The 26248-nt window shown below is 39.4% G+C and overlaps 1 protein-coding gene and 1 pseudogene across 2 annotated transcripts in view; both read right to left on the bottom strand.

The window, feature by feature from the left end:
- The window catches only part of LOC145479968 (delta-1-pyrroline-5-carboxylate synthase-like), a 192779-nt gene that overhangs the window by 96083 nt on the left and 70448 nt on the right, over window positions 1–26248 (bottom strand). For both annotated transcript variants that reach the window (XM_081458450.1, XM_081458451.1), the window contains one exon: window positions 16454–16675. In XM_081458450.1, coding sequence (XP_081314576.1) covers window positions 16454–16675 — 222 coding nt within the window. The remainder of the gene's footprint in view (window positions 1–16453; window positions 16676–26248) is intronic.
- Window positions 1683–6897, bottom strand: LOC145479997 (uncharacterized; annotated as a pseudogene).

Raw genomic sequence — 26248 nt, 5'->3', positions numbered from 1 at the left:
ACTATATCAACATATCTGAGACTAGTTTAAAGCGAGGAATAAATTAGAGTGGTTGTTCCACTTTTGTGTGAAGTTTGAAGTCAATTGAGTTTATTTTAAGACTTAAGCAGCGCTTCGTCCTCGTACCTTATTTCGGTCATTTTATTACATGAAAAACCGCACTTTGACCGCGCTTTCAAATTTTTGCGAATTTCTGAAAAATAAAAATTCGCTGGAACCTCTAAATATGATTTTTAGAATTAGGTCACCTAAGGGTATCTTTGGGCAAAATATGAGCGATTTGTCAAATGGGACGTTGACCGGCATTTCTCGATCCTAACAGTCAGCCATTCTTAATATGAGAGAGGCCCTATCAGAAGGCAACGGCTTATGAGTGCGAGTAGAAAGATGTCTGCTTGTTTTGCCAACATAACAAACATTACATTGCGCACACAAGAAGTTTTATATGTGCACCACACAAGAATGCAGCCTGCTAGAGAAAGAGTGTACTCTTCAGTGAAGAAAACACTAATTTGACTATTTGGTCTGAAACAAAGTTCCCACATTTTAAATTTAATCATAACAATTACTCTTTCCTCAAATGTGATTGGTGTATAAACTGCTGTATTCTGCACTAATTAATCTGCACAGTTGTAATCAGCCAGTGTAATCAGACAGCTGGCTTTAATTGGACACCTGTATCTGGACTGCTAAATGAGCCAGTGAGTCATTTAAACAAAACCCACCAATCACAACATTGATTGCAATCACTATAGTAACCACTTCAAATGAGTGACTGTAAAATTATGGAGGTTTATCTCTATAATAATTTCATTTGTAATTGTCATCTATGAAAATGACTATTAAAGCTATTTTCAAATGAAACTTTTACTTTTTTGGAAAATTGTAATTAGCTCTTACTAACTGAGCAGGAGGACTGTATGGAAGAATCTTGACCGAGGTCGTGACTACAGACCGAATGCAGTTAGGTCTGTACACATGACCGAGGTCAAAATTCTCCCGCACAGACCGACTAAGCTCAGTTAATAAGATGTTTATTACATGGCAAACAAGAAAAGTTTAATTCATTTAATGCAACTGGTTTGTACTAGCCGACATTTTGATTGCGAACGGCGATGAGCTGAACTTAACTCTGCCAAAGTCTGCTCACCCTCTTAACTTTTCTTTTCTCTCAGGCGTTTTGGCACTTCCATAGATAAATAATGCTAGAATAAAATAGTCAATACTTTTGTCTTTTAGTTTGCAACTTTTTCACCCCAAAACATTACTGGTCTAAATGCCTGTCTAGATGGGACTTTCAATATCGATTTCAGCCAATCAAATTCCTGAATTTGGTAGTTCCCAGTCCTTGTGAGACACAGCCATATGATAATGGCTATGATTAATTGGTAACAGGACATCGTGTCATCCAATTCTGTCTGTAATCATACTCATGATTAACAAATCAGACTACCGCTTCGTGGTCGTTTGGTTTTCTTATTCACTTGTATGATTACAGACCAAATTGCACTCCACTCAGTCCTATTACCATTAAAAATTAGCTAATAGAGGCCTCTATTTACTCATGCACAGCATGGTGCATGAGTTAAGGATTGGGCTCCATTTCTCTGTTTTGGTGTTTTATGCATGCATACATTTACCACGGTCTTTGGAGCTCCATCCACCATATTGGATTCTTTAAGAAGGTGCCGTTTTTTTGCAAATGTTGTGCTTTTTCCCCAGTTTGATACGGTGCGAAAATACCTATCAGTACTTTAGTTTGTTGTGAAGATTTTGAACTGGCATGTGAGCATGTATGAACAGCAAGAAAGTGTTTCTGGAGAGGTAAGCCATTGTTTATGTTGATCGCCATCTGACAATATGACAAGTCTCAAATTTATTAGGGTTTTGGAGATTCAAGGACACATTACGAAGAATCATTTACTAAGAACGTGCTCTGTATACTTAATCTTTTGGTCGAAAAATGCTTCCTGTTTGTGTAAGTGGACGTGTTCAACAAAATGGGCAGGTAATAGGCCACATTCAATATATATCAATATTCTAGCATGTCTCCGAGGATTTCTGGACAAAATTTTTGAGTTTCCTTTGTCCCTCAAATCCCATAAGACACTTGGTTACAAAGAAATTGTTTTCAAAGAAAAATAAATGCTATAGCTTGACGTTTCGGCGTTATCTTGTCGCCATTATCAAATGCAGATTAAAGTCATTCAGTTCAGTTATAGTTATATACTAGCTTAGGTGTTAAGAAGGAATCCACCAAAAGTTCGAGTGACAAGTGGACTAGAACTTTTTACCGAGATTATTGGAAACTTCTGTGCGACTCTTTTAAATATCTTCTCAAAAGAAATCACTTCTAACAACACCAACTGTAGAAAATAAATTTTGAAGTAATGTATGAAACACTTGAAAGTACTGGTGAAATGAAACTGATGATGAAATTTTACCCGTGTTTTACCTGACAATTCCTCTGAACTTTGAAATTTACTTGCTCGAGTTCCTATGAAAAAGTGTTTTTGGTGTTATTTCAGACAAGTGTTTATATATTTCATTCATCCTCATCGGGCCCATGAGGACTCTTGAGGTCGGACAGAAGATCATGCCACCCATCCTGGTCTGAGGCCAATGCAGCAGCAGCTGCGCATGTATGCCATCTGAGCTTGTTCCTTTCCTTCTCCATGGTTCTTCTCCATGTCTCCCTCTGTTGACCTCGCCTCCTCTTACCTTCAGGTGCCCACGTCAAAGCAGTCCTCAAGATGTTGTCAGGACTTTTCCTCAATATGTGCCCTAACCATCGCCAACTTCTCACTCATATAAGGACTGACACCGGCATACTCCCTGTGGCTTCGTACAGCTCTTTGTTGCTCAAATGGTTGGGCCAGAATCTCCTCAGCACTCTCCTCAGGCATGTGCAGTGAAATACATCCAGTTTGTTGAGATCAGTTCCTGTCACCCTCCACATTTCGGCTCCATACAACAGCACGGTCATGACGTTCGAGTTCAGGATGCGCAACTTGGTCTTCTGGCTGAATCTGACTGACCTCCAGATGTTCTGAAATCTGGTAAATGCAGTTCTCGCTAGTGCCAGTTGCCTCTTGATGTCTGCTTCTGCGCCGTGACACAGCTTGAGCTCTGATGATATAGTGCCTTAAAAGTCCTGATAAAGACCTCAGGGATGCCATACTGCCCCATAATGTCCTAAAGTCTCTCTCTGATAATGCAGTCGAAAGCCTTCCAAAAGTCAACGAAGTTTATGTACACTGGTGCTTGCCATTCCTGGCACTGCTCAAGGATGTTCTGAAGAGCAAAGATTTGCTCAGAGGTTCCCCTTCTAGATCAAAATCCTGCCTGCTCCTCCCTAATCATCTCGACCACCCCACTCTTCAATCTGTCAATGAGGATCCTGCATAGGATTTTGCCTGGTACAGAGAGTAGGGATATACCGTGATAGTTATCACACTGAATGAGGTCACCCTTCTTTGGCACTTTCACTATGAGTGACTTCTTCCAGTCCTCTGGTACACATTGTTCTTTCCAGATAGCATTAATAAGTAAGTGGAGTTGTTTCACAGCATCCTTCTCAAAGCACTTGAGCAACTCAACACTGATGCCATCAATCCCTGCACTCTTGCCATGCTTCAGACAGTGGATCGCTCTCTTAATTTCAGCAACTGAGATGTTGCCAGTGTCGATGCTTGTGATGACCCCCGGTGCTTGATCTATCACTGGCAGGGGTATGTCAGGTTGTTGTACATTCAAAACTTCCTCAGTGTTCCCTCCACCTTTCTAAGACTTTGTCTTCATTTACAAGTCGCTTGCCCTCTTTATCTTTGATGGTAGTCATATTCCTTCCTTGTCCAGCTATCTCTCTAGTGAGCTGGTACAGGTCACCACTGCAGTTGTTTCTGGCTGCTGTCTCAGCTTCCTCTGCTAAGTCGTTCAGCCATCTCCGCTTGTCTGCCCTGGCACTGGCTTTCACCTCCTTGTCCTTCACTGCATGTACAGCAGCGGCTCTCTCCTTCATGTGGGCAGACCATGTACATCCTATCTTTGCCTTTAACCCTCGTCTCTCTTCAATCTTCTTGTAGGTCTTCCCACTGAGCCAGTCACTCTTCACTCTCCTCTTCTCTCCTAGCACCTTCTTGGCACTCTTGCTGTAGACCTCCTTGAATTGATCCCACATCTCTTTGATATCATCTACGTCATCCGTCCCCAACACCTGGAATTGGTTGCTCACTTCCAGCCAAAATACCTCTTTGACACAGGGATCACGAAGCTTCTTGATGTCAAAGATGGTCCTCTCCTTCCTCTTCCTCTTTGTGCTTCTGTTTATATCTTTATCTTTTAGAAAATGCAAAAACGACTGTAATATACTTAAAGTTATTCTGGTACAAGGTTTGTGTCCATTAAAAACTGAAATTGCTCGAGTCAAGAAGAACGTGATGAACAATGTCAGGTAATAAAACACTTGTGTGTTCAATTTTTTTTCCTTTTTCTTTTTCTGCTTCTTCATTAGTCTAGTACACCTTGTATTTCGTATCAATTATTGAAACCTATTACATTTTTCGCAACATGTGTAAGGATATATATAATAATATTTTAATTCTCGGAAATATGGCATTGCATGATATAACTTACAAAAAACACAAGGTACCTACTGAGGAGTACTGTTACTTTACCAAGTTTCAAGTAAACTTTAAAATCAGATTAAATATAACAAAAATAAGGCAAAGTTGATATTTGTTACAATGGCCCAGTACTAGAATATATTCCTAACAACCAACATAAACAAGTCTAACACTTGAACAAAAAATGCCTAAAGAGATTTAGTTCAGAATTGCTATGAAAAAAAGATATTTCATCCAATTTGCAATTCCGATCATTTGTCAATTCTCTATCTATAATTTTTTGACTCGGCTTGCTTTGTTATTCTCCTGACGATATCCTTGTAATAAAGTTGGCATATTGCATTACAGCATTTATCTTCTCTCCTGCATCTTAATTATCTATATCTGAGATCTATGGTGCACTTTTTTCAAATTAGCACTTCTCCCATATTATTTCTAGTTGTCAGATGGCAAACGTTTTCAAATTGCTCGTCTGACTATGTATGAATTGCCTATCTATTTTATATGACTTGTATTCTCTTGCGCATGAGTATAGGCTACTTGGAGCCTCTTGATAACTTTAGCATATTTCAGAAAAGAATTCAACACCTTTTTAATGCTACTGTATTAGCTTTGACATTGAATCATGCATATATATGTGACCCTATTTTGGAAAAGGTGGTTAAAGGTGAATTGTCAAAATGGCGTTTAAACGCCTTAAAACGAAAGTGTTTAAACTCATTTAAACGCTTTGGATACATGTTTAAACAATATTTCTGCGCGTTTAAACACTATTTCTGCGCGTTTAAACACCAGTGCAAAATTTTCTCTGTTTAATACTCCAATAATTATGTTGTGGTTAGTTTACGAAGCTTTTTTCGAATGAAATTTGCTCATAAATTAGAGGTATTGTTGTGTTGGATTGTGACGAGCGATGTTTCCGATTAAATTAAATTTTTCTCGATTGTGGCTGGAACAAAGTGAACAGATTTGCAACTACATATGGTTCGTGTTTGTGTTTGACAAATTTGATCTGCATTTGAGACGTTGGTTGCAATTGAAAAAGACATTACAAGCTCATTCTCGTCAAGATTTTTAAATGAAGGAAAAGCTAAAGAAAGAGATAAGCAATAACAAACGTGTTTTAGGCTAAGGTTGCAAATTCCTTGATTCTATTTTGTAAACACACCACTTAAGATGAGTCCTTTTCATCTCAGTTATCCAAAAAGAGAGGTATATATGTATATATGCAGCAAACATTTGTAACGGGCAGACTTCGCCTTCGTCGCGTAAATGTACATGTGCACTGTAATTTGACGCGAACGTATCGAGAGTGCGTGCGAACGATCACGAACCCGATTTCTGTCTCAACAATCGCCCATTTTTCGAGGGGAAAATGCAAGTTTCTCAATTCACGCCGAAGTTTTCCACAATTCTTTTGCGGGATGCAACCACCTAAAACTGCACATTTTTGAGTAAAAGCCATTGGCAACTGAACGAAAAAGAATGGACGGGGAGAATTGGGGCGATAATTGAATTAATCCCGGCTTTTATTACATCTTCTGTGAGAAGCTTAAGCGAGAATAATTTCGTGAATATAGGAGAAACTTTTTTCGTGGTACATGAAATGCGTATTTTTATTTTCCATGATTTGTGAAAGGGACTTTCTAATTTTCGTGAAACGTGATTTAGCCACCCTGTTTACAACCGTCTTCGATGACCGTGCCGAAACAACTGGCAATTTCCTGGGCGTTTATTTCATGCCGCTCGCAAACGCGAAGACACATTCTTCTTATGTGAGATATTAACCGTGGGAACAGGCAAATTTCATTGGCTAGTCGATTAGTATGACAAATTATTCAATCTGTTGAGTCTGCTTGGAGCAACAGAACAACACAGTAACTGAGAGACAGCATTGCAATGTAACACGGGTAGCCGATCCAAATCAACCTTGATGGATACAGAGTTTGTTTTCGTGTGCTGACAGCTTGCAACGCTACATGAAATGGTAAACTTCTTTCAAATAGAAAAAACTGTGGTTCTCCTTTGCATTACGAACATTATGCTGTGGATTACAGTTTCGGCCCTCTGTTTAACAGGGGAGAAGATTGAAATGTAGTTAATACTTGAAACTCGAGACACTCATCTGTCGCCGCGCATGAATTGAATCGATCACACGGAGAAACGGCCGTCTCCGCGTGATGCAAATACTTCACAAGACAACCAAAGAAAGACACAAACACACAGGGAAATCATTTAGTGTTATGCCATAAATATGAACAGGCTAATTAAAGCAGAGGTTCCCTGTGATATCGCAAAATGAAAGTCACACTCGTTCCCGTGTGCTGCAGAATTGTAGCAGATTGTACCTACGTGCAAATATTTTCGACAAGAAAATTAGCAACACATTTCTTTTCGTAAATTGGATGAAGTTACGTTGGCGTATTCTCGGAAATGGTAATGTGAAGTGTATTGTGTATTGCCGCGGAAGACTCATGCATTTGGCTCACTGTATAGACCATAAGTTACGTTACATTTTTAGTACAATATGAAGAAGCGTTCATATCATTATTTCGTATTTTCACCAAAACAATAAGTTTCCACTTTGACTGAGAATGATGGCGAAAATAAGTTTTACATACCATCCAGTAAACCAGCTTGGCATAATAATTCTAATAGCGCCATGATTTCAAAAGGCGTGGGAACGATAATGCTGAATAATCTGTCATAACAGCTTTACTGTTAAATACATTATTGCGTTTAAACGCTCATTTAAAGGAAACATTCGCCTAAGGAAAAACGCGTTAAAACATTTTGTAAACGGGTTTAAACGTTTTTTTAGCCCATTTAAACGGTGTTTAAATGCGTTTTGGTCTGAAATGTGAATAAACGCGTTTTTCTCTTTTCACCTTTAACCACTTTTTCCAAAATAGGGTCACATATACGCTGTAATAATACATGACCATTGCACACCACATAATTTAACACTGCATGGAAAATTGCTATTTTTTTTAAACAAGAACTTAAGACGTTACAATTATTACAGTATAAGATTATTGGAAACAAAGGCCTGTTTACAATATTTCAGTGTTAATTACACACTATAAAACAAATGTGACCTCTCATGCAAAAACGTCACTAATGGATATCTGTTTAACGGTCAAAATGAACGGCTGGCGAACGCTTAACAAACAGATGACAACTGGATGTTCCAGCCATTGAAAACGGTTTCAAATACCGTTCAAACAGCCAGGTTAAAATTTTGAACAGATGCTGTAAATGTTTGAACAGCACTGGAAAAATTTCAAACGAATGATGCGAGCCATTTGAATGGCACAGGAAAAATTTCAAACGGATAACGCCAGCCGTTTGAATGGCAAACGAAATATTTCGAACGGGTGATGCCAGCATGTACAAATGGCTAACGAAAAATTTCAAACAGATGATGCCAGCCATTCAAACGGCTAATGAAAAATCTTCAACAGATGATGCCAGCCATTTGAATGGTTGATGAAAAATTTAGAATGGATGATGCCGCCATTCGAATGGCTAACAAAAAATTTTGAATGGGTGACACCGGGCGTTCAAACTGCTAAAGAAACATTTGGAACGTATGATTCCAGGCGTTCGAAAGGCCAAAGAAAAGGGCTGATATTGAATGAATGGTTATAAACAGCTCAGGATGTGTTTTCGCTCCCCTTTCACAGTTTTACAGCTGCAATTCTTATTACACACTTCTTTATTTCTGCTTTCAAAACTTGACAAAACTTAGAAATGGACACAAAAATCTTTTGACAGAATAGAATTGGCAATAATTGTTATCCATCACGGACCCGAATCTTTCTCTTCGCAAATGGGCATAAATTTGCATACCAATCGTTGACCCGTTACAAGTGACCTGTAACGCAAGTTTTGTTATAAAGATCAAGCGCACTTTGAGAGAACTCGATAAAATACAATAACATTGTCTTGTTTCAACATCTCTTCTCAGAGCAGAGCACCAAGTTTATTTCAATATTATGTCCTGTCTGTCTTTTGGAAATACCTCATCAATCAATTTGATTCATTGTAACATTCCAGATTTGAGTATTCCAAAGAGAAAGAAAGAACATCTTTTGCAATGGCCCTTTAGAGTCTGAATTTCAAGTTTTCAAAGTTTGTTTTGTTCAGTTAGTTGGGGTGCAGCGCAAAAAACAGTGAGCAAAAAAATAGGGGAGAGGCACATGCTCTTGCCACGCTTCTCCCCTGGTTCTTTGCTTGCTGTTATTCCCGCTGTGCCCGAATCAACTGAATGTCTGGAATACATGTAGGTTATTTTCCTCTGTACTGAAAATGCGAACACGGGGGGAGTTAGTGTTATTTTCACTGAAATTTCTAGAAGAAAGCGTTTAAATCGTGTCAAATAATTTAAGTGCGAAACTTTTAGGAGTTTTCACTTCTTTGGAGATTTTGTCTATGCATGGCTAAACTTTCCAAAGACACGGATCACTGTGCTTCAACAACTACAATTATTTAATGATCAACAAAACCTGCAGTTTACATTGCCCATTTGAACTAAATTAAGTGTCTGTGAAAAAGTTACTGCCTGAATGACCTAAAAGCTATTACAATTACTAAGCTATTTTTCAACGTATTTTTCAACATATTCCTAAAACTGAAATTTAATGAAAGCAATTAAGGGTTGTGATTAAAAAACAAACAAACAAAAGAAAGCTATTTAGGATGGGTATTCACCATAAATGTCTCTGATTGAATGCTTGCTAGTACGACACTTAGAATTTATCTTTCCCTTATGAATCTCCAGGCTTTATCTTTCTGCTTGTTGGAGGAAAGCGAAAACACCTACAGCCATCTTCTAAAAACCTCTTAACCTTTGCTATGATCTCCCCACTGTCGACTAATTCCAAAAAATCGCAATCCATCATGTTGAAGGTCTTACGAGTTTGAGAATTATGAGAATTATGGAATACCTTTTAGAAGTAATATGCAAAATAACTATTATGTAGTTCCCACGACAACGTGACGTTCTGTCCTAATGATTGATATAGATTCGCTGTTGCTATTCTGTTGCGTTACCTGTCACAGTGGCTATTGCTTAATTTCCTTTGTCAACATTGGTAGTCCCATCAAACATAAATTCGGAAAGAAAACATTTTGTCTCTTTTCCAAAATAACTTTTTTTCACTGTTAAGGCATCATGGTAGGTGGATTGACAGCGTCTGGAAATCGTGCTCTTCGCCGGCAATTTGAAAGAACCTATACATTTTCTGAAAGCTTAATAGTATTAGAATACAATCATATCTTTGAAATTTTCTAAAAAGTTACAGTCGCAGTGATATTAAAAGAAATACCCAGAAACACTGCTTCGCTTAAACTTGTTCACTTCCCCATGTGAATTGTTGGAGCAGCGCGATTTATATCGGAAATGTTTTCTCACACATCACCCTCAAAAAAGATGTCTGTGATTTGCCAGATGTGGTTTGTTTTTTTTTCTACACCCTCCTAAACTTTAATATTTTCAGTGTGGACATTTCCTTCTACTAAAGAGGCCATTAAACTTTGAAACAGAAGCAAAATTAAACAAAGCCCGACACCCTTTTTCGAAGGAGGTATCCTGGAACATACCTGCCGATTTTCAGCCAAATCCATTGGAAGACGCATGTAAACGAAATAAAATTTTCATCCTGATATGCAGTTTTATTTTATCAAGAAAAAGACGAAAAACCTTGTATGAAATTGGTTTGATTAGGTGTTAAAAATCCCCTCTGCACTGACAGATGTCGGCATGGGTCAGTTTACAACAACAGTGGGTTATGACAACTTGAAATAAACAGACGACTACAATTCTGGCGCGGAAACCCATCGCAGTGAAATCGTCCGAGAAGCGGCAAACTTCAAGTTAAACTGCCGTGATTTCTTTTACTTAAAAGATTTCGTCGGCGGCATTGGTATTATGCTGCTTAAGTTTAGGCTTCTTCGTTCTCCAGACATTTTTTGAAACCATCCCTCGTGAAGCCAAAAAGAGGAAATCTCGAGGTCTACATTGTCTACATCTACATCTGCGCTTGACTCTCTCGTGGAAGTTTTGGAATTGCGTCCGCTCTCAAGCAATTTCGTGCGACTAGCACTAGTTGTATTTTGTCCTTTAGCTTCATTGGCGGGACTAGTGTCCTCGAGTTCCTTCAGCCATTCTTCTTGGTTACAGTGCAACCCATGGTCGCTCAGAGCCAGAGATCTTGTTCGATGCTGAACCCGTGGGTTCCATCAGATTTTCGCCTCTTTGGCTTCTTCGAAAATGAAAATGGGCAAGAACTTTTCTTGCGTTTTCGTCCTGACATAAAGAAAATTTGACAAGAATGAAAGCTAACTTACAATGAAACAACCAGATCGAGAACAGTTCGCATGCACAAATGAAACATCACACCGCAATTCGCATTGCATGTGACAACTGGTGATGATTTTTAATTAGAGGTGTCAATTCTCCGAAAGGGGTTAATGATATTCAAAAATAGTTTCTTTCTTTATCTTAAAGGTAAAAAAGCCTTTTCCCCAATTCTTTTTGCAAAATGTTTATCTCTGTCTTCTCAATTTGAACAGCCTAAAAAAGGTTCTTCGCTTTTTTCATGAAAATCCACTTACCATGATACCTTAAGGTTAAAATTGTAAGCGAGCTTTAGCATTGTGCGGGTTTAATTGCTATCGTTTAAAGTTTCCTTGACAATCTGCTTGAAGCAATTGTAACACAGCATAACATGAGCAGTTATAACATCTGTTCAAAGTATTTATTTCTTGAACCATGATTTTCATATTCAAATGGATGACCTCAGCCATACGAAAGGATGAAGATTTTTTTCGAATGGATAACAAAAATATTACAACGCTGCGGAAGAAAGATGAAAGCCGTAAATCAAAAAGACGGCAAAACCAAGCGAATTATTTTGAGATCAGTCGAATTTCAACTGTGTTAATTAGTGGCCATTTAGTTCTTTTCTCAGCGGTTCTGTAGTAGCTGAATAAGATTCCAAAAAATATTTGAACGAAGCAAATAAACTAAATAAACAAAGCGCCTGGAGGTCGCCGTAAATTAAATATGCAGAAATCCAGCGTGCAAATTACTGTTCACTTTTAAAACCTAAAATTCCCAAATACAGGGAACCAAATGAAATAAATGCCAAAGGAAGTTCAATAACAATAAATTTTCATTCAAGCTGAGGCAAAGAAACCTATTTCAAAGCAAAAAATTGTTCAAAATTTCGCAGACGTGCTTCGCTGCACGAACCACATGTTCAAATTATTCTTCACGTTAACGTGAAAGCTTGAGTTTTTGCTGACCGCTTTTGCAGTCATTTTAACGCCCGTGGCTTTCCTAATCGTTCCAAAAGTTGAATTGTACTTCAAAGTAATAATGTACATTACCATTCTTGTTTCTTAAGTCCGAAAAGCTGCTTTAAATCTGCGATCTTTTGTCAAAACTTACTTGAAAGCGCTCCGATCTTCATGTTTCCGCACCAGTTGTAGGAAGAAAAACTTCTTCCCCAGAAAGTTTTGAGGACTCTGTACTCCTTTATCCTCCATACTGAGGCCATCTAAACATTAATTTGTATTTTTCCTTTCTATTTTAAAGCCCAAATTAGCAATTTATCCATGTTAGGAATGAAAACAAGACCTTGGAAGTTTTTAGATTTGGCCCACAACGTGCCATGATTACCTGCACTTTTCGAGCGCACAATTTTAAGAAGAAAAACCGTCTTTCTAGGCCCCTAAAGTCCTCTAAAAATATGCTCAGAAAGTCCATTCTGATTGGTTTATTTGTCCTCAAGAACAATAGAACAATAGTAGAACCAAAAATCTTCAGCAAGGGTAGGAAAGTCAATTGTCCCCACATGCTTTTTTTCAGGCAGTTATGGACGGCACAGGGAAATGGAGGAGTCTTTCGCAGGGGTGGTTATGAGCGGCACAGGCATCAATGGGTTAAAAAGTGCTGATTCAAAGTTACGTCCTTAGTCAGTGAACACCAAACCTGGAAATAACCTCAGTGACCAAGAAATGTGTCACAGTCACTGCGGATTGTTCAGGCATGGCAAGCACCTCCACCCATTTCGAGAAATAGTCCATAGCCACCAAAATGTGCTGATTTCCTTGTTCGGCTTCTGGTAGAGGTCCCAATACATCAATAGCAAACCTCTCAAGGGGTGCCTCCACATTGTAAACTTGTAGTGGGGCTTGAAATTTTTTCTGCGGCTTTCTTCAACACAATAATTGCTTTCTGCTATTCTCAATGTTCTACTTAAGTATGCAATAACTTTTTAGTGCCATTTTGAACTTTTAAAAGGACAGCTCCAATTGTCACGCCACTTGTGTCTTTGTCCAGGATAAACATGTAATCAAGGGTTGGATATGTCTGGATTGAAATTGAGGTAAGATTCTCCTTTAAAGTGCAGAAAGCCTTATCACAGGCCTCCGTCCATAGGAATTTCTTTCAACTTTCAGTCAACTTGTGTAGTGGCTGAGAAATTCAGACATGTTCATAGATGAAACAGAGACAACAGGACATCAGGCCAAGGAAACTCCTAGCTTCTGCAACTGAGCATGGAACTGGCAAAGCAATGACAGCCTCTGTTTTACTCTGGTCAGTACGCACTCCATCTGCACTCACAATATGGCTCACGATATGGCTCACGACATGGCCCAGAAAAAGTAACCTTCCTCTGGAACAAAACACATTTCTTTGGGCTGAGCATTAGGTAAGCAGATCTTAACTGTTCAAAAATGACTCATAGGCACCTCAAGACTTCTTCAAATGACTTAGCGTGCACAATGGCATCGTCCAGGAAAATCAGCAGTACTTGCCAAGATAAGCCCACAAGTGTACCCTATCCATCAACCTCTTAAATAGTGCCAGAGCATTGCAAAGACCAAAGGGTTGAGCCAGTCGGTTCGTTCCTTAAATCTGTTAGCCTTTCGTCACTCCATTTCTTCACTGGTACTCAAAATTCTGCTGCCCAATTCCTGGAGAGTTGACATAAACGAAGCTGGTGATTCTTGACCGATGGAATAGCAACCATTTTCATTTCAAGTTGCTGAATTCTGCACAACATCCTGTTCCACATGGAATTCTCCACAATGATTTTCTTCTGCATCCAACGAACTTCACAATAACTCTGATCAGCTGCTGCCATCCTGAAGGAGCTCAATGTTCAAAGAACGCTACTAAACTAAACTTTAATGGTCACCTGGACCACCCCAGCAACTAACGGTAACCACAACTAACTATGGCAACCAATAAACAAAGGGTCCTCATCGGGCCCATGAGGACTCTTGAGGCCGGCCAGAAGATCACGTGATCCATCCCGGTCTGAGGCCGATGCAGCAGTAGCTGCCCATGTATGCCATCTGAGCTTGTTCCTTTTCTTCTCCACAGTTCTTCTCCATGTCTCTCTCGGTCGACCTAGTCTCCTCTTCCCTTCAGGTGCCCACATCAATGCAGTCCTCAAGATGTTGTCAGGACTTTTCCTCAATACATACCCTAACCATTGCCATCTTGACTGACACCGGTGTACTCCCTGTGGCTTTGTACAGCTCTTTGTTGCTCAGATGGTTGGGCCAGAATCTCCTCAGCACTCTCCTCAGGTATGTGCCCTGAAACACATCCAGTTTGTTGACATCAGTTGCTATCACCCTCCACATTTCGGCTCCATACAACAGCACGGACAGGATGTTCAAGTTCAAGATGCGCAACTTCTTCTGGCTGAATCTGACTGACCTCCAGATGTTCTGAAGTCTGGCGAATGCCGTTCTTGCTAGTGCTTGTCGCCTCTTGATGTCTGCTTCTGTGCTGCCAAGTTTGTCAAGTACTGAACCTAGGTACACGAAGGATTCCACATCTTCCACCTCTTCTCCTTCTATCCTGATGTAGTCTGTACATCTGTGGTTCATCCTAAGCATCTTTGTTTTGCATGTGTTGATCTTAAGCCCAACAATGCCGGCAGTGGCTGCTAGCCTATCGGTCTTCTGCTGGAGATCAGCAAATCTGCTTGAGATTAGAGCAACACCATCAGCATAGTCCAGGTCTTCTGGGACTAATGTGAGTTTCCATCTCAAGCCACGTCTCTTATCATTTGTGTGCCTCATGACCCAGTCCATGATCAAGACAAAGATGAAGCCAGATAACACACACCCTTGCCGCTCACCACTCTTCACTTCGAACCAGCTAGAATACCTTCCACCTTCTGTGATGCAGCTTGAACTCTGATGATATAGCGCTTTAAAAGTCCTGATAAAGACCTTAGGGATGCCATACTGCCCCATAATGTCCCAAAGTCTCTCTCTGATGATGCAGTCGAAAGCCTTCGAAAAGTCAGCAAAGTTAATGTACACTGGTGCTTGCCATTCCTGGCACTGCTCAAGGATGTTCTGAAGTGCAAAGATTTGCTCAGAAGTTCCCCTTCCAGATCGAAATCCTGCCTGCTCCTGCAAATCAACTTGTCCATGCCACTCTTCAATCTGTCAATGAGGACCCTGCATAAGATTTTGCTTGGTAGGAGAGTAGGGATATACCACGGTAGTTATCACTGAGTGATGTCACCCTTCTTTGGCACTTTCACTATAAGTGACTTCTTCCAGTCCTCTGGTACACGTTGTTCTTTCCAGATAGTGTTAATAAGTGGAGTTGTTTCACAGCATCCTTCTCGGAGCACTTGAGCAACTATCACATAAAGTGCTTCATAGCAACCAGCATGCCACTACAGGTCAAAATGTCTTGTCGTGCAGCTTTACTACATCAACAAACAACAGCCGTTCACAGGACAAGTATCTACACCACAAAAAACGATCTCACCTAAACTTCAGCTGACTTTGGTCATGATTCATCCCACTTTTGACACCAAAAGTAATGCACATGCATGACAACAACTTCCACTCCAATAGTCCAATGGCCAACGGTTTAATGAATCGACTCCTAACATACAGCTTACTCGTACATGGCAAGTCTACTCTCACAAACAAATCAACTACACAATGTGAGTCTCCTATATACCCCACATTACGAGTCCATTACGCATTCAGTACTCGCCATATAACCGTCTCTTCATCTTAGAACTTGCGCTGGCATTACATTTAAATATAACGGTTCTAAATCTTAGCACACTCACCTTAGCTCGTGCAAACACTACATCAATTTCGTTACAATTGTAAAGCAAACATCTCTCATCTGTCAGTATTTAATAAAGATCCAGAATTTCCATATGAAGAAATTACGTGCACAGTCTTATTGACGTGGTTCAGATGGCTTTTTGCCAGCAGAGTGTTTTAGAATCATACCGAGGAGCCCTAACTTAAGGTGAATATTTCAATTTCCCTCTGTAATTGAAACAAGTATTTATAAAGTATTTATAAACATTTCATCAAGTTCTGGGTAGTATAAGAAAATGAAATAAACATCCATTTGCGGATGTGCATTCATTTGCTCAATGGATGCTTTCAAGGCCCATAATAATAATGTATTTCCAATCAAAACCTTTCAGAAACCCACTCAAAATCCTACAAGATTCTTTGAGAACAATACTTTGGCAACATTCAGTGAAAGCTGCACCTAGTTATATAAGAAAGAAAGATAGAAAACTGGGAAAACACTGCGGCTACTCACCAACATATCTACATCAACATATCATGTTGAAGTGCGTGGGAAAACCACAGACTATCTTACTTACTTACTTACCTAATTACTTCTTTACTTACTTAACTACTCACTAAAATCTATGCAAATTTACCACATTCTTTAACTCATCAGCCCTGCAAGCAACTTGGTTTCATACAGTATGACTCATTGGCAATTATAACTAGTTACACACCTTCACTTTAGACTCCATGCCTCCACGACCAACGCGGGACTTCTCTCCAAATTCAATATTGCTAACATCAGTTGGTCTGAATGTGTCTAGAAGACGAGACTCTGGGAGGTCTGGAGGGCCACTGTAAATACCTTGCACATCTGATAACATCAAGAGTAAGTCTGCTTTCAGCTCCACTGACAACAAGGAAGATAAGCTGTCATTGTCCTTAACACTGATCACCTAAAGAAAAGCCACAGTTAATCTCCTTCATTGGCATAATAAATCCAAGGTTAAGGGACTATTTGAGGGAAAGAATCAAACAGAACAGGACAGCACTCTGAGATGTAATGGTGATTTTAAAATCAAATGTAAGCTGCAGGGAGAGAAACACACCATTTAGATAACTCTAATGGAAGGAGAAGTTCCAGGAGTAATTCTCCCTTGATACTGTACATAGAAAAAGCAATAAAAATACTTATAATTCTATCTATACCAAAATTTTTGAGCACAATTGGTTCCCTGTGTGCCTATTTGTAACACAATCACTCCACGATCACGTGGGTGTCAAATCGCAACTTTTTGTAATCGAATACCTACTATTGAAAAACTACAGCATTCACCTGTAAATTAAGTCTGCTTTAATGGCTTCCCTCGTATTGCTTCTCCAGTGTTTGAAAAACTTATAGAAAATACTACTGACTTTTTTGCTCAAACGTTCTTAACATCTTTTAATCTTGAAATTTGTTATTGGTACAGTTAGTTAATAATTGGCCATTATGTCATACCATTCAGCAACTAATCACACTTGTAATTTCAAATCAGCCCTGTTCTGCATGCTCATCCAATTATGAAATTACTTGCACAATTACTCCCTGAATTGCACTCCACTCGGAACAAATACTATTAATAATAACAACAACAAAAACAACAAATATTAGTTATTGCCAAGCTTGTTTGGTCAAGATGGCTGGATGTTGGCCAAGTTCATTTTTTGCATGTTTATGGACAGAGATGGAGTCACGGTCCATAAACTCGCCAAAAAGGTTGAGCCCAATATCTAGCCATCTTGACCAACCAAGCTTGGTCAATAACGGATTTATTTTAAGGCTTTTGGGAAAATTGTTCTTGCGGGACACAGCTGGTAGCCTGAGCAGGCAAGATAGCCCACCTTGCCCACTTGGGTCGTGAATCAAAGCACAGGGTTGATTCATCTTGCCCACTCACAGAGCTAACCATATAAAAATAACATTTATCAAGCACCTGAGGCCTAAAGACTGCACTGCAAGACAGCTGCAAAGATTGGTTTCTTGTCTGCTATTTTCTCTTGACTTATAATTGTTAAATCAAACCAAGTTGTTCTTTCCTGTATCACTTAGCAATGTTGTGGTATGTGTCAATATTGCTTACTAATAAATCGTTTGCTTGAGTAACTTACAAACTCAATTTAAATTTACTTAAGCAATCCATCATGCTCAGATTCAATACAGTTTTAAGTTGCTGTTTTAATTTTTCGTGTGAAAAAATTAACAAAATCAGCTACCTCCTTGAGCAAGCTGTCAATGAGGTCACCACAGCCCGAGGCTCTGACTTGCACACAAAAATTAAATACGCCTGCAATTAGCATAGTTGACATACCATGATGTTGACTGAAAATGCATTATTTTCAACCTTGCATGGTCATAACTTACAAATAACTTTGTAATGAAAAACTGTTGCAGTCAGAAATACTTAATACAAACATGAACCAAATACTGTAGTATACCATTAAGAAGGTAAAAACCTCCAAAACTGAAAGAGTTGACTCCTCCAATGCTGTTTACACTTACGAGTGACTGCCTATAAAAATTGACCAAAACTGCCTATCAATGGAAGAAGCTGAAAAATTGATTTCGTTTGTATTTTGCCCATAGACAGGTCCTAGTAAGAACGGTAATGAAACATAGTTAGTTTTGGCTAATAGAGCTTTCTTTGGTAGAAATATGCGGAAAACAATTTCGCCCAGTTTGGGCTCAAAATCTACTTCCGGGTTTGGGGAATTTTCTCAATATTTGATTGCTTCATGCTCTGCACAACAGCTGCTTGAGAATCTTTCAATGGATTTTATATTCAGCTCAGGTCTTCATGGTATGACTGAGTGAAAAATAAAACAAATTGAAGTTAGTTCTGAGCTTCAAATGAGATCAAACAGACACGCAAAATTTTACGATGTGCTGAAGGTGAATTATTGCATTAAAACATCACCACATTTTTCTATGGGTTATAACTAAAATACCGTAAAAACACTTTCCCCGGGTGACTATACATCCACCTGTTTGAAAATAAAAAAGTAACTCTGTGTGACGCAGGTATAGTCACTCTCAAATAAATATTCGTTTCCGACAACCTGCTCAAAGGAATCTTTAAAAATGTCGTATGTGGAAAAAATAATGAAAAATAATGACTTTTCCTTTGGGGATATCTGGATCACTCAGATCACGGTACATCAAAGAAACCATTGAATCCGCTCTTGTCCTTGATGCACCCTGATCCGAGTGATTTGGATCACTGGTCGTGATCAATATGACCCCAAAGGAACATATCCTTAAATGAACAGCAAACATCCGTCTTGTTTTCTTCTCCTCAATTGGTCACAGAAGATCGACTGTTTCCATGAAAAATTACTGCTTTTAAAATATATTATTTAATTAATCAATCAGCTAAAACTAACTGGTCACCAAAAAAGGTGGATTTAAGACTTACAAAAATATACCTGTTAATTTCTTGGTTTAAACATAATATTACAGAGTATTTCAGCTATTAAAAACCAAATATTCGTGGACACGTATCAAACTTATGTACATAACTTGGAAAAGCAAACCATCCAACACTGTATTTGTTCAATTTAAATTGAATACTTGCCATGATACTTACACCCTGGATGTCTTAATAATCTTTAATTTAAACTCAAGGTTTATTTAGTGCTTTTATAGCATTTAAGGTCAAAGCCCATAGAAAAATATGGCAATATTTTAGTGCTATAAATTTGTTTGCCACAAATTGTAAAATTTTGCGTGTCTGTTCGAGCTTGTTTCGGGCTCAAAACTAACTTTGATTTATTTTACTTTTCATTCAGTCGTACTATGAAGACCTGAGCTGAATATAGAAATCAATGACAGATTTTCAAGTAGTTGTTGTGTGGTGTGGGATGCAATCAAATATTCAGAAAATTCAGCAAAACCAGAAGTAGATTTTGAGCCCAATCAGGACAAAACCATATCATTTTTCCCAAATTTCTTCCAGAAAAACCTGTATTGGCAGAAACTAACTATGGTCCGTTTTTTTCCCCTAGCTTGGGCCAATCTATGGGCAAAAAATGTGCGAAATCGATTTTTCAACTTGTGGTGATGTTTGGTCTATATTTATAGGTAGCTGCTCTTAACATTTATTTGAAACATTACCTTTTAAAGAAATTCACCAATAAGCATTTCACCAAACCAAATGAATTGAAAAAACATACCAAGGAAATCTCCATAAACACAATAATGCAAATCAAACTGTGCAGGTGTCAAATAGAAAATTCTAAACAAAAGGTCACAGAATAATGTTAAAGATGATTTCCAGTCCATACTGCGCACTCACAAGTTTGTTTTTGATTATTGTTTTGTTTCACGTAAGACACAAAATAAAACATTTTGTAACTACTTACATGAAGTAAATTCAGTTTCAGGTTAACCACAATTATGGAGGCAAAGCTTTATGTTTATTTCTGTTTCCCTCTTTTTGATATGGTCACCTGTTGAAACCATTTCATAGCTGTAAAAATCAAAGAAACTGTTGGGAAAAGAATTTAAAATGCCTCCAAGATACATGTAAGGTAGGTGGTTTGTAATTAATAACACAGGAGTGTTGAGACTTAACAGTATGGACTAGAAGTCATCTTTAACAAAACTTTGTTTAAGATTGACTATCATTTAACATAAAGCCAAGAGAAATACAAGAGGCAGACAAACATCATAGTCAAATTGCTATTGATAGGTAACTTGTGACCCATGGTGCTACGCTGGCCCGGCTTCTCTGCATTGTTACTAATACTACAGTATAAAATTATGAAAAACACAACAAAGTTAATGTTGTGACAGTCACAAAGTTAGACAGTCACAAAGCTGATCTGATAATTTTTCCAGTTCGTAAATCAAGCACAAACTGGCCACGGAAGCAGGATAAAGATCAATCAGGCAGGTGTTAGCGTTCATGCGGATGAGTGAGTGGAAAGGAAAAATGTACGCCATGGAATCGTTGGCAGTGTTCAAATAAAAACAAAGGGAAGCCACCTACTGAAAAGACTGTTGAAATGAAGGATGTCAAATCGAAGCACAAGACACCAATAAACAAATGCAGATGGTGTGGTTATGATAAAACACACAAGAAATGCCCAGCAATCGGGCAGCAGTGCAGATACTGCAAAAAGATGAATTATTTCTCAAAATTCTGTTTGTCAAAGGATGTCCATCAGTTACAAGAAGTGGCCAACTCCAACAAGGAAACAGAAGGGGACTGTGACCACGAAGAAAGCAAAGATGACTCGTTGTTTGTTTACTCAGTTAAGTCAAACTGTATTGCAGAAGACGAGCAGTTTTATGAAGTTTTGAGCTGGAAGATACTGAAGTTCACTTCCAGCTGGATAGTGGTGCAAAAGCTAATGTTATGTCACTGAGCACTTACAATAATCTCAAGCAAAGACCACAAGCTCTGCTGAAAACAACAAATACTGCGTTGATTTCCTTCTCCAAGCACAGATTGAAACCTTGTGGAGAAGTGGTGCCGAGTGCGAAATACAAAGATAATGCCGAAGATGTCAAGGTTCTTTGTTGTAGAACCCGAAGTAGAATCAGTGCTTCGTGGAAACATGTGTCAAACTTGGCCTACTAAAGAGAGTTCACCAGCTGACCAGCAACAAACCACCTGCAAAAACAGTGGAGTTAGATGACCATCCAGAGTTGTTCAAAGGATTAGGATGCTTGCGTGGGACGTATCATATTGAACTGGTTGATGGTGCTACCCCTGTTATACATTCCCCAAGGACGATACCAGTACCTCAGAGAGAGAAAGTTGTTGAAGAACTGAAAAGGGTGGAAAAGCTTGGAGTTATTGTGTGGCAATAGGAACCGACAGAGTGGGTGAACACACTAGAAATAGTTCAGAAGCCCAGCAGTTCAGTGAGATTGTGCATTGATCCGCAAGATTTAAATGCTGCCATAAAGAGGTCCCACTATCCTATGAAAAAGTGAAGCCTTGGAGCTGATGGCTCATAGCTGCCAGAGCTTATCCCGGTTTCTGTAGCATGAAACGGCTAGGAGTATTTCTACTCCCTATGGATGGGATGCTAGTCCATTGCAGGTCACTCCACCCAATTTGTTTGGTTTCCCCAACAATTCACCAGTACCCATTTATACTCCTGGGTGGAGAGAGGGACTGTGAGAGTTAAGTGTCTTGCCCAAGAACACCACACCGTGTCCCCAACCAGGGCTCAAACTGGACTGCTTGCTCCAGGGACGATCGTACTAACCATGAGACCACCATGCCTCCCACGAAGTCCCACATGCCTCCCATCCTATGAAAACTGTTGATCAAGTTGCTACAGTAGCCATCTTCAAGGTGCCAAAAGTGGCTTCTGGCAGTTAAATTTAGATCTATGCACCTTTAACACTCCAATAGGTTCACAAGGCTGCCCTTTGGAGTAAAATATGCCACAGAAATCTTCGAAAGAACCATAGACCAGAGGGTTGAAGACCTAGATGGTGTTGAGGTCATAATGGATGATGTAATCATTGGAGGAGATGAAACAACACATGACGAACGACTGCAAAAATTTCTGGAAACTTAACAAAGAGAAATGCATGGTCTGCCAGAGAGAAGTACTTTATGTAGGACACTCACAAACCGCAGAGGGCCTGAAGATTGATCCCCAGAAGGGTACAGCCATCCATGAGATGCCAGAACCAAAGACAAAAAAGATGTGAAACGGCTTCTTGGCTTTGTAGTTTCTGAGCAGGTATCTGCCTGGACTGTCCACCATGGACACTCCCTTAAGACAGCTAGAGAAATCAGATGTATTGTTCCACTGTGACCATCCACAGATAGAGAGCTTCAGGAAGATCAAGCAACTTGTGTCACAAGCTCCAATGCTACAATACTATGTCAATAAGCCAGTAACTATCCAGTGCGATGCAAGTGGAAAGGGACTGGGAGCAGTGCTGTTGTAAGATACCAAACCTGTGTGTTATGCCTCCCGAGCACTTACTGACATTGAAACAAGGTCCACACCATTGAAACCGAAATGTTAGCAGTCATTTTTGCCTGTCACAAATTTCATCAGTACATGTATGGCAGGAGTGTTGTAACTGAGACAGATCATAAGCCTCTCCAAGCCATCAGCAACAAACCTTTACCGCAAGTACCACTGAGACTTCTGAAATTGATCCTCAATATACATGGGTATGATGTGGAGATATGCTGCAGAATAATGACAATGGAGCCTATGAAGAATTCCAAGAGATAAATGTGGTCCTCTTAGTCTCAGATAAACAATATGAAGAATTCCAGGAGACAAAATTAGACCCCAAGCTACAAGTAGTTCTTACAATGGTAAAAAAATGGATGGCCACACAAAACTACAAGTTCCCTTGGAGGCAAGACCCTACTGGACATTCCAAGATGAAGTCCCCCCTGCAGACGGACTCCTTTTCAATGGAACACGCCTAATTGTTCCAAAGTCTCTTAGGCCTGAAATGCTCCGTCAGATCCGCAAGAGTCATTTAGGAATAGTCGAATGCAGACAAAGCGCCAGAGAGGTATTCTTTTGGCCTGGAATGCCTTAGGAATTGAGCAACTGGTAGACAATTGTAGTGTGTGTACAGACTACGCCAAGAATCAGCCCTCTGAAAACCACTGAAGCCCTCAGTGCCACCATTACTTGCTAGGACCTATTTGAGTTTTGCGGAGAACACTATTTACTCTGTCTGCTACCACAGCAAATTCATTGAAGTTACAAAGTTGGAGTCTCTACGAAGTGGAGCTGTGAGAGAAGAGTTGAAAAGGCAGTTTGGAGTCCATGGGATCCCTGCAGAGGTGGTATCAGATAATGGCCCCCAGTTCAGCAGTAGTGAGTTCAAATAATTTGTCAAAGATTATGGCTTTAAGCACATCACCATATTACCCAAAAGCCAATGGAGAAGTGGAGAGAGCTGTGCAAACTGTTAAGAAGTTGTGGGAAAAAAATGACCAGTACCTGGCCTTGTTGGATTATCGAACAACACCATTGCCAGACATAGACCTGTCTCCAGCCTTGGACAAACTCCAAAGTATGGAAACCAACCATTGTAGTCAAGCATCACCATACACCATGATCCTATGTGGTGCAGGCTGAAGATGGCAGAAAGTATTGCCGCAACAGGCAACATCTGCGAGTCTGGCCAACACCAGGGCATGGTTGGTGTGAATGCAGAATTGCCTTCCTGAGCAGACCAAACTGTAGTACAGTTAGAATTCCCATCTTGTTGCCAGATATACCATCCCAGGAGCAAGACATGCACCCAGAACCAGCAAAGGAGAACATTACCGATCCATATGTCACCCGAAGTGGTAGAAAAGTAGTAGCACCAAACCGGCTTGACCTGTAGACCCATAAAACTACACACTGTGTTCAGTTTTTGATTTACTTTCTTTAAACCAGAGACGGTGACATTTATTTTAGTTCAACATATCATTTTACTTTAATTTGAAGTGTTTTAATTCTTATCAAGGGTAGGATTTGACATAAAATGTTAGTTTACTCTCCCCTCCCTAGTCAGTCATGATGTACACTGTATGTCACGTGACTAAGCACATGCAATAAACACACTCAAAGTTGTCAGCCATCTTTGAATACCTGTTCTTACAATTATGGCGACTAAACCTGAATTTTTGGTCACCAAGGATGAAATGCTAGTTGCATTGGTGACCATATTGGTTGCAATTTCAAGCCCTGGGATGGCTTTTAAAATACTGTGCCTGTGTTAAGCCTGCAGTCTTGTAAAAGGAAATGGCTAAATTGGCCCTTTTTTCATTTTTCAGGGGCCATCTCTGATTACAACGCGGGATTCTCGCAATGGCGTGGTCTGGCAGAAACACTGTTTGAGACATGCATCTATTAGCATGTGCATATCACACATGCTATTTTTAGAAAAGCTGCGTACCATAAATGATCAGCACTCATAACAGCACATCTAGTTACTGCCTAACGATCTTACATTGCCTTGTTTCTCTGATAAATCTCCACAGATTTCTAAGTTTTATACGCCATATCAAAGCTAACTGAAAGCAGGTTCTGGAGAACTTAACAATTTAAAGGTCAAGATGTGCTAAACAGGATAAAAATCATGCTGCATTTCACTATAGCTACTGCTGAATTGTAACACAATCCTCGTATCTTTCAACTTCACAATACTAACCGTGTCAGGTAAATATTATTCTCAACAGATTTCTAAATTTAATACACCATTTGAAAGCTATGTGAATGCAGATTTCGTACTTTGTTACCATTTTGAGGCCACAAGGCTAAATAATCATGCTGTATTTCACTAAAATAACCGTCAAATTGACTGTTAAGAGCCACTGCTGTAAATATGGAGAATCCAACGACAGGTTGGAAAATTCGTGAAACTGTGTGAATATGAAATCCAGGCAAGTTCCCTTCTTTCTGTACCGGCGTGTTGAAAATGTGCAATTTTGCATAAATTCCATCGGCCATCTTGGTTGATTGAGCGGTATTTCGAACTTTCCTAGATTTCACAAAAATGTGAGGTCGCTGGAACTTTGAAAGTATATTTCTGAAAATACTTCACCAAAAGGGTCTTTTCGATGCAACCAAAGAAAATCCGAATTTTCCGACCTGTCATCGTATTCCCCATATTTACAGGCAGCAAATCTCTACAAAATTCTATGATCAATGCATCATTTAAAAGCTAAATGAATACAGGTTCCCAACTATGATAAGGAGATCAAGATGAGCCGAGTACCTCAACTGACCAAGACTCTGCATTCACTGTGGAGGAGCACTATATTCAGGGCTGACAGGCTGTCACTAACCTTGCCCAAAACAAGTATGGAATATTTTGCCTTCTAAATTATCCCTTTACGGCAGCTTTATCTCTCTGTGTTAGTACCGTGGGCTATGAATCACAGTAAGTTTCCCCTTGTTCACACACCACGACTGGTTCCACCAGTCAATACCATTTTGAATTTGCCAAATTTAAACTTGGAAAATTCCACCTGATTTTTTCAAGTTTCAAGTGAAACGTCACGCATGTGCAATTCATGACATTGTCCCTTTAATGTCCATTCTATTCACTGACTTGCTGTGGTTCTGGTTAAAGCAGGAGTATGCCAAAGGGTGTGTGGGTACAAGGAGAAGGCAGAGAAATTCCATACTTTTATGACTTATGCTTATAGTTAAGCATCAGTGACAAGCCTTAAGGTGGCTGAACACAATATTTCCGTGCACGTTCTTGCTGATGCAATTCAGCGGGTGCACAAGGATCACAAAAAGCAAACATCGTGCTGATACAGCAATCATTTTATTTGCTCAATGCCTGTGCTATCTGTGCTATTTTTCTTCATAATTGAACACAGTGTATTTATTGTTTTGTCTTTTATTAGAAATGTATGTTAGAAAAGGTAATGATGCAAAGAACCTAGCAATTTGCAGATTTTTCATTAGTACCGAAAGAACCCAGTTAAAAGCAGCGCATCCATAGTATGTCAAAAAATTGTGATTGAATACAGTATAGCTTTCTC

This window comes from Orbicella franksi, chromosome 2, assembly GCF_964199315.1.
Source record: "Orbicella franksi chromosome 2, jaOrbFran1.1, whole genome shotgun sequence".
NCBI lineage: Eukaryota > Metazoa > Cnidaria > Anthozoa > Scleractinia > Merulinidae > Orbicella > Orbicella franksi.
The sequence above is the reverse complement of the archived record's forward strand: the minus strand, read 5'-3'. Positions and strand labels throughout refer to the sequence as shown.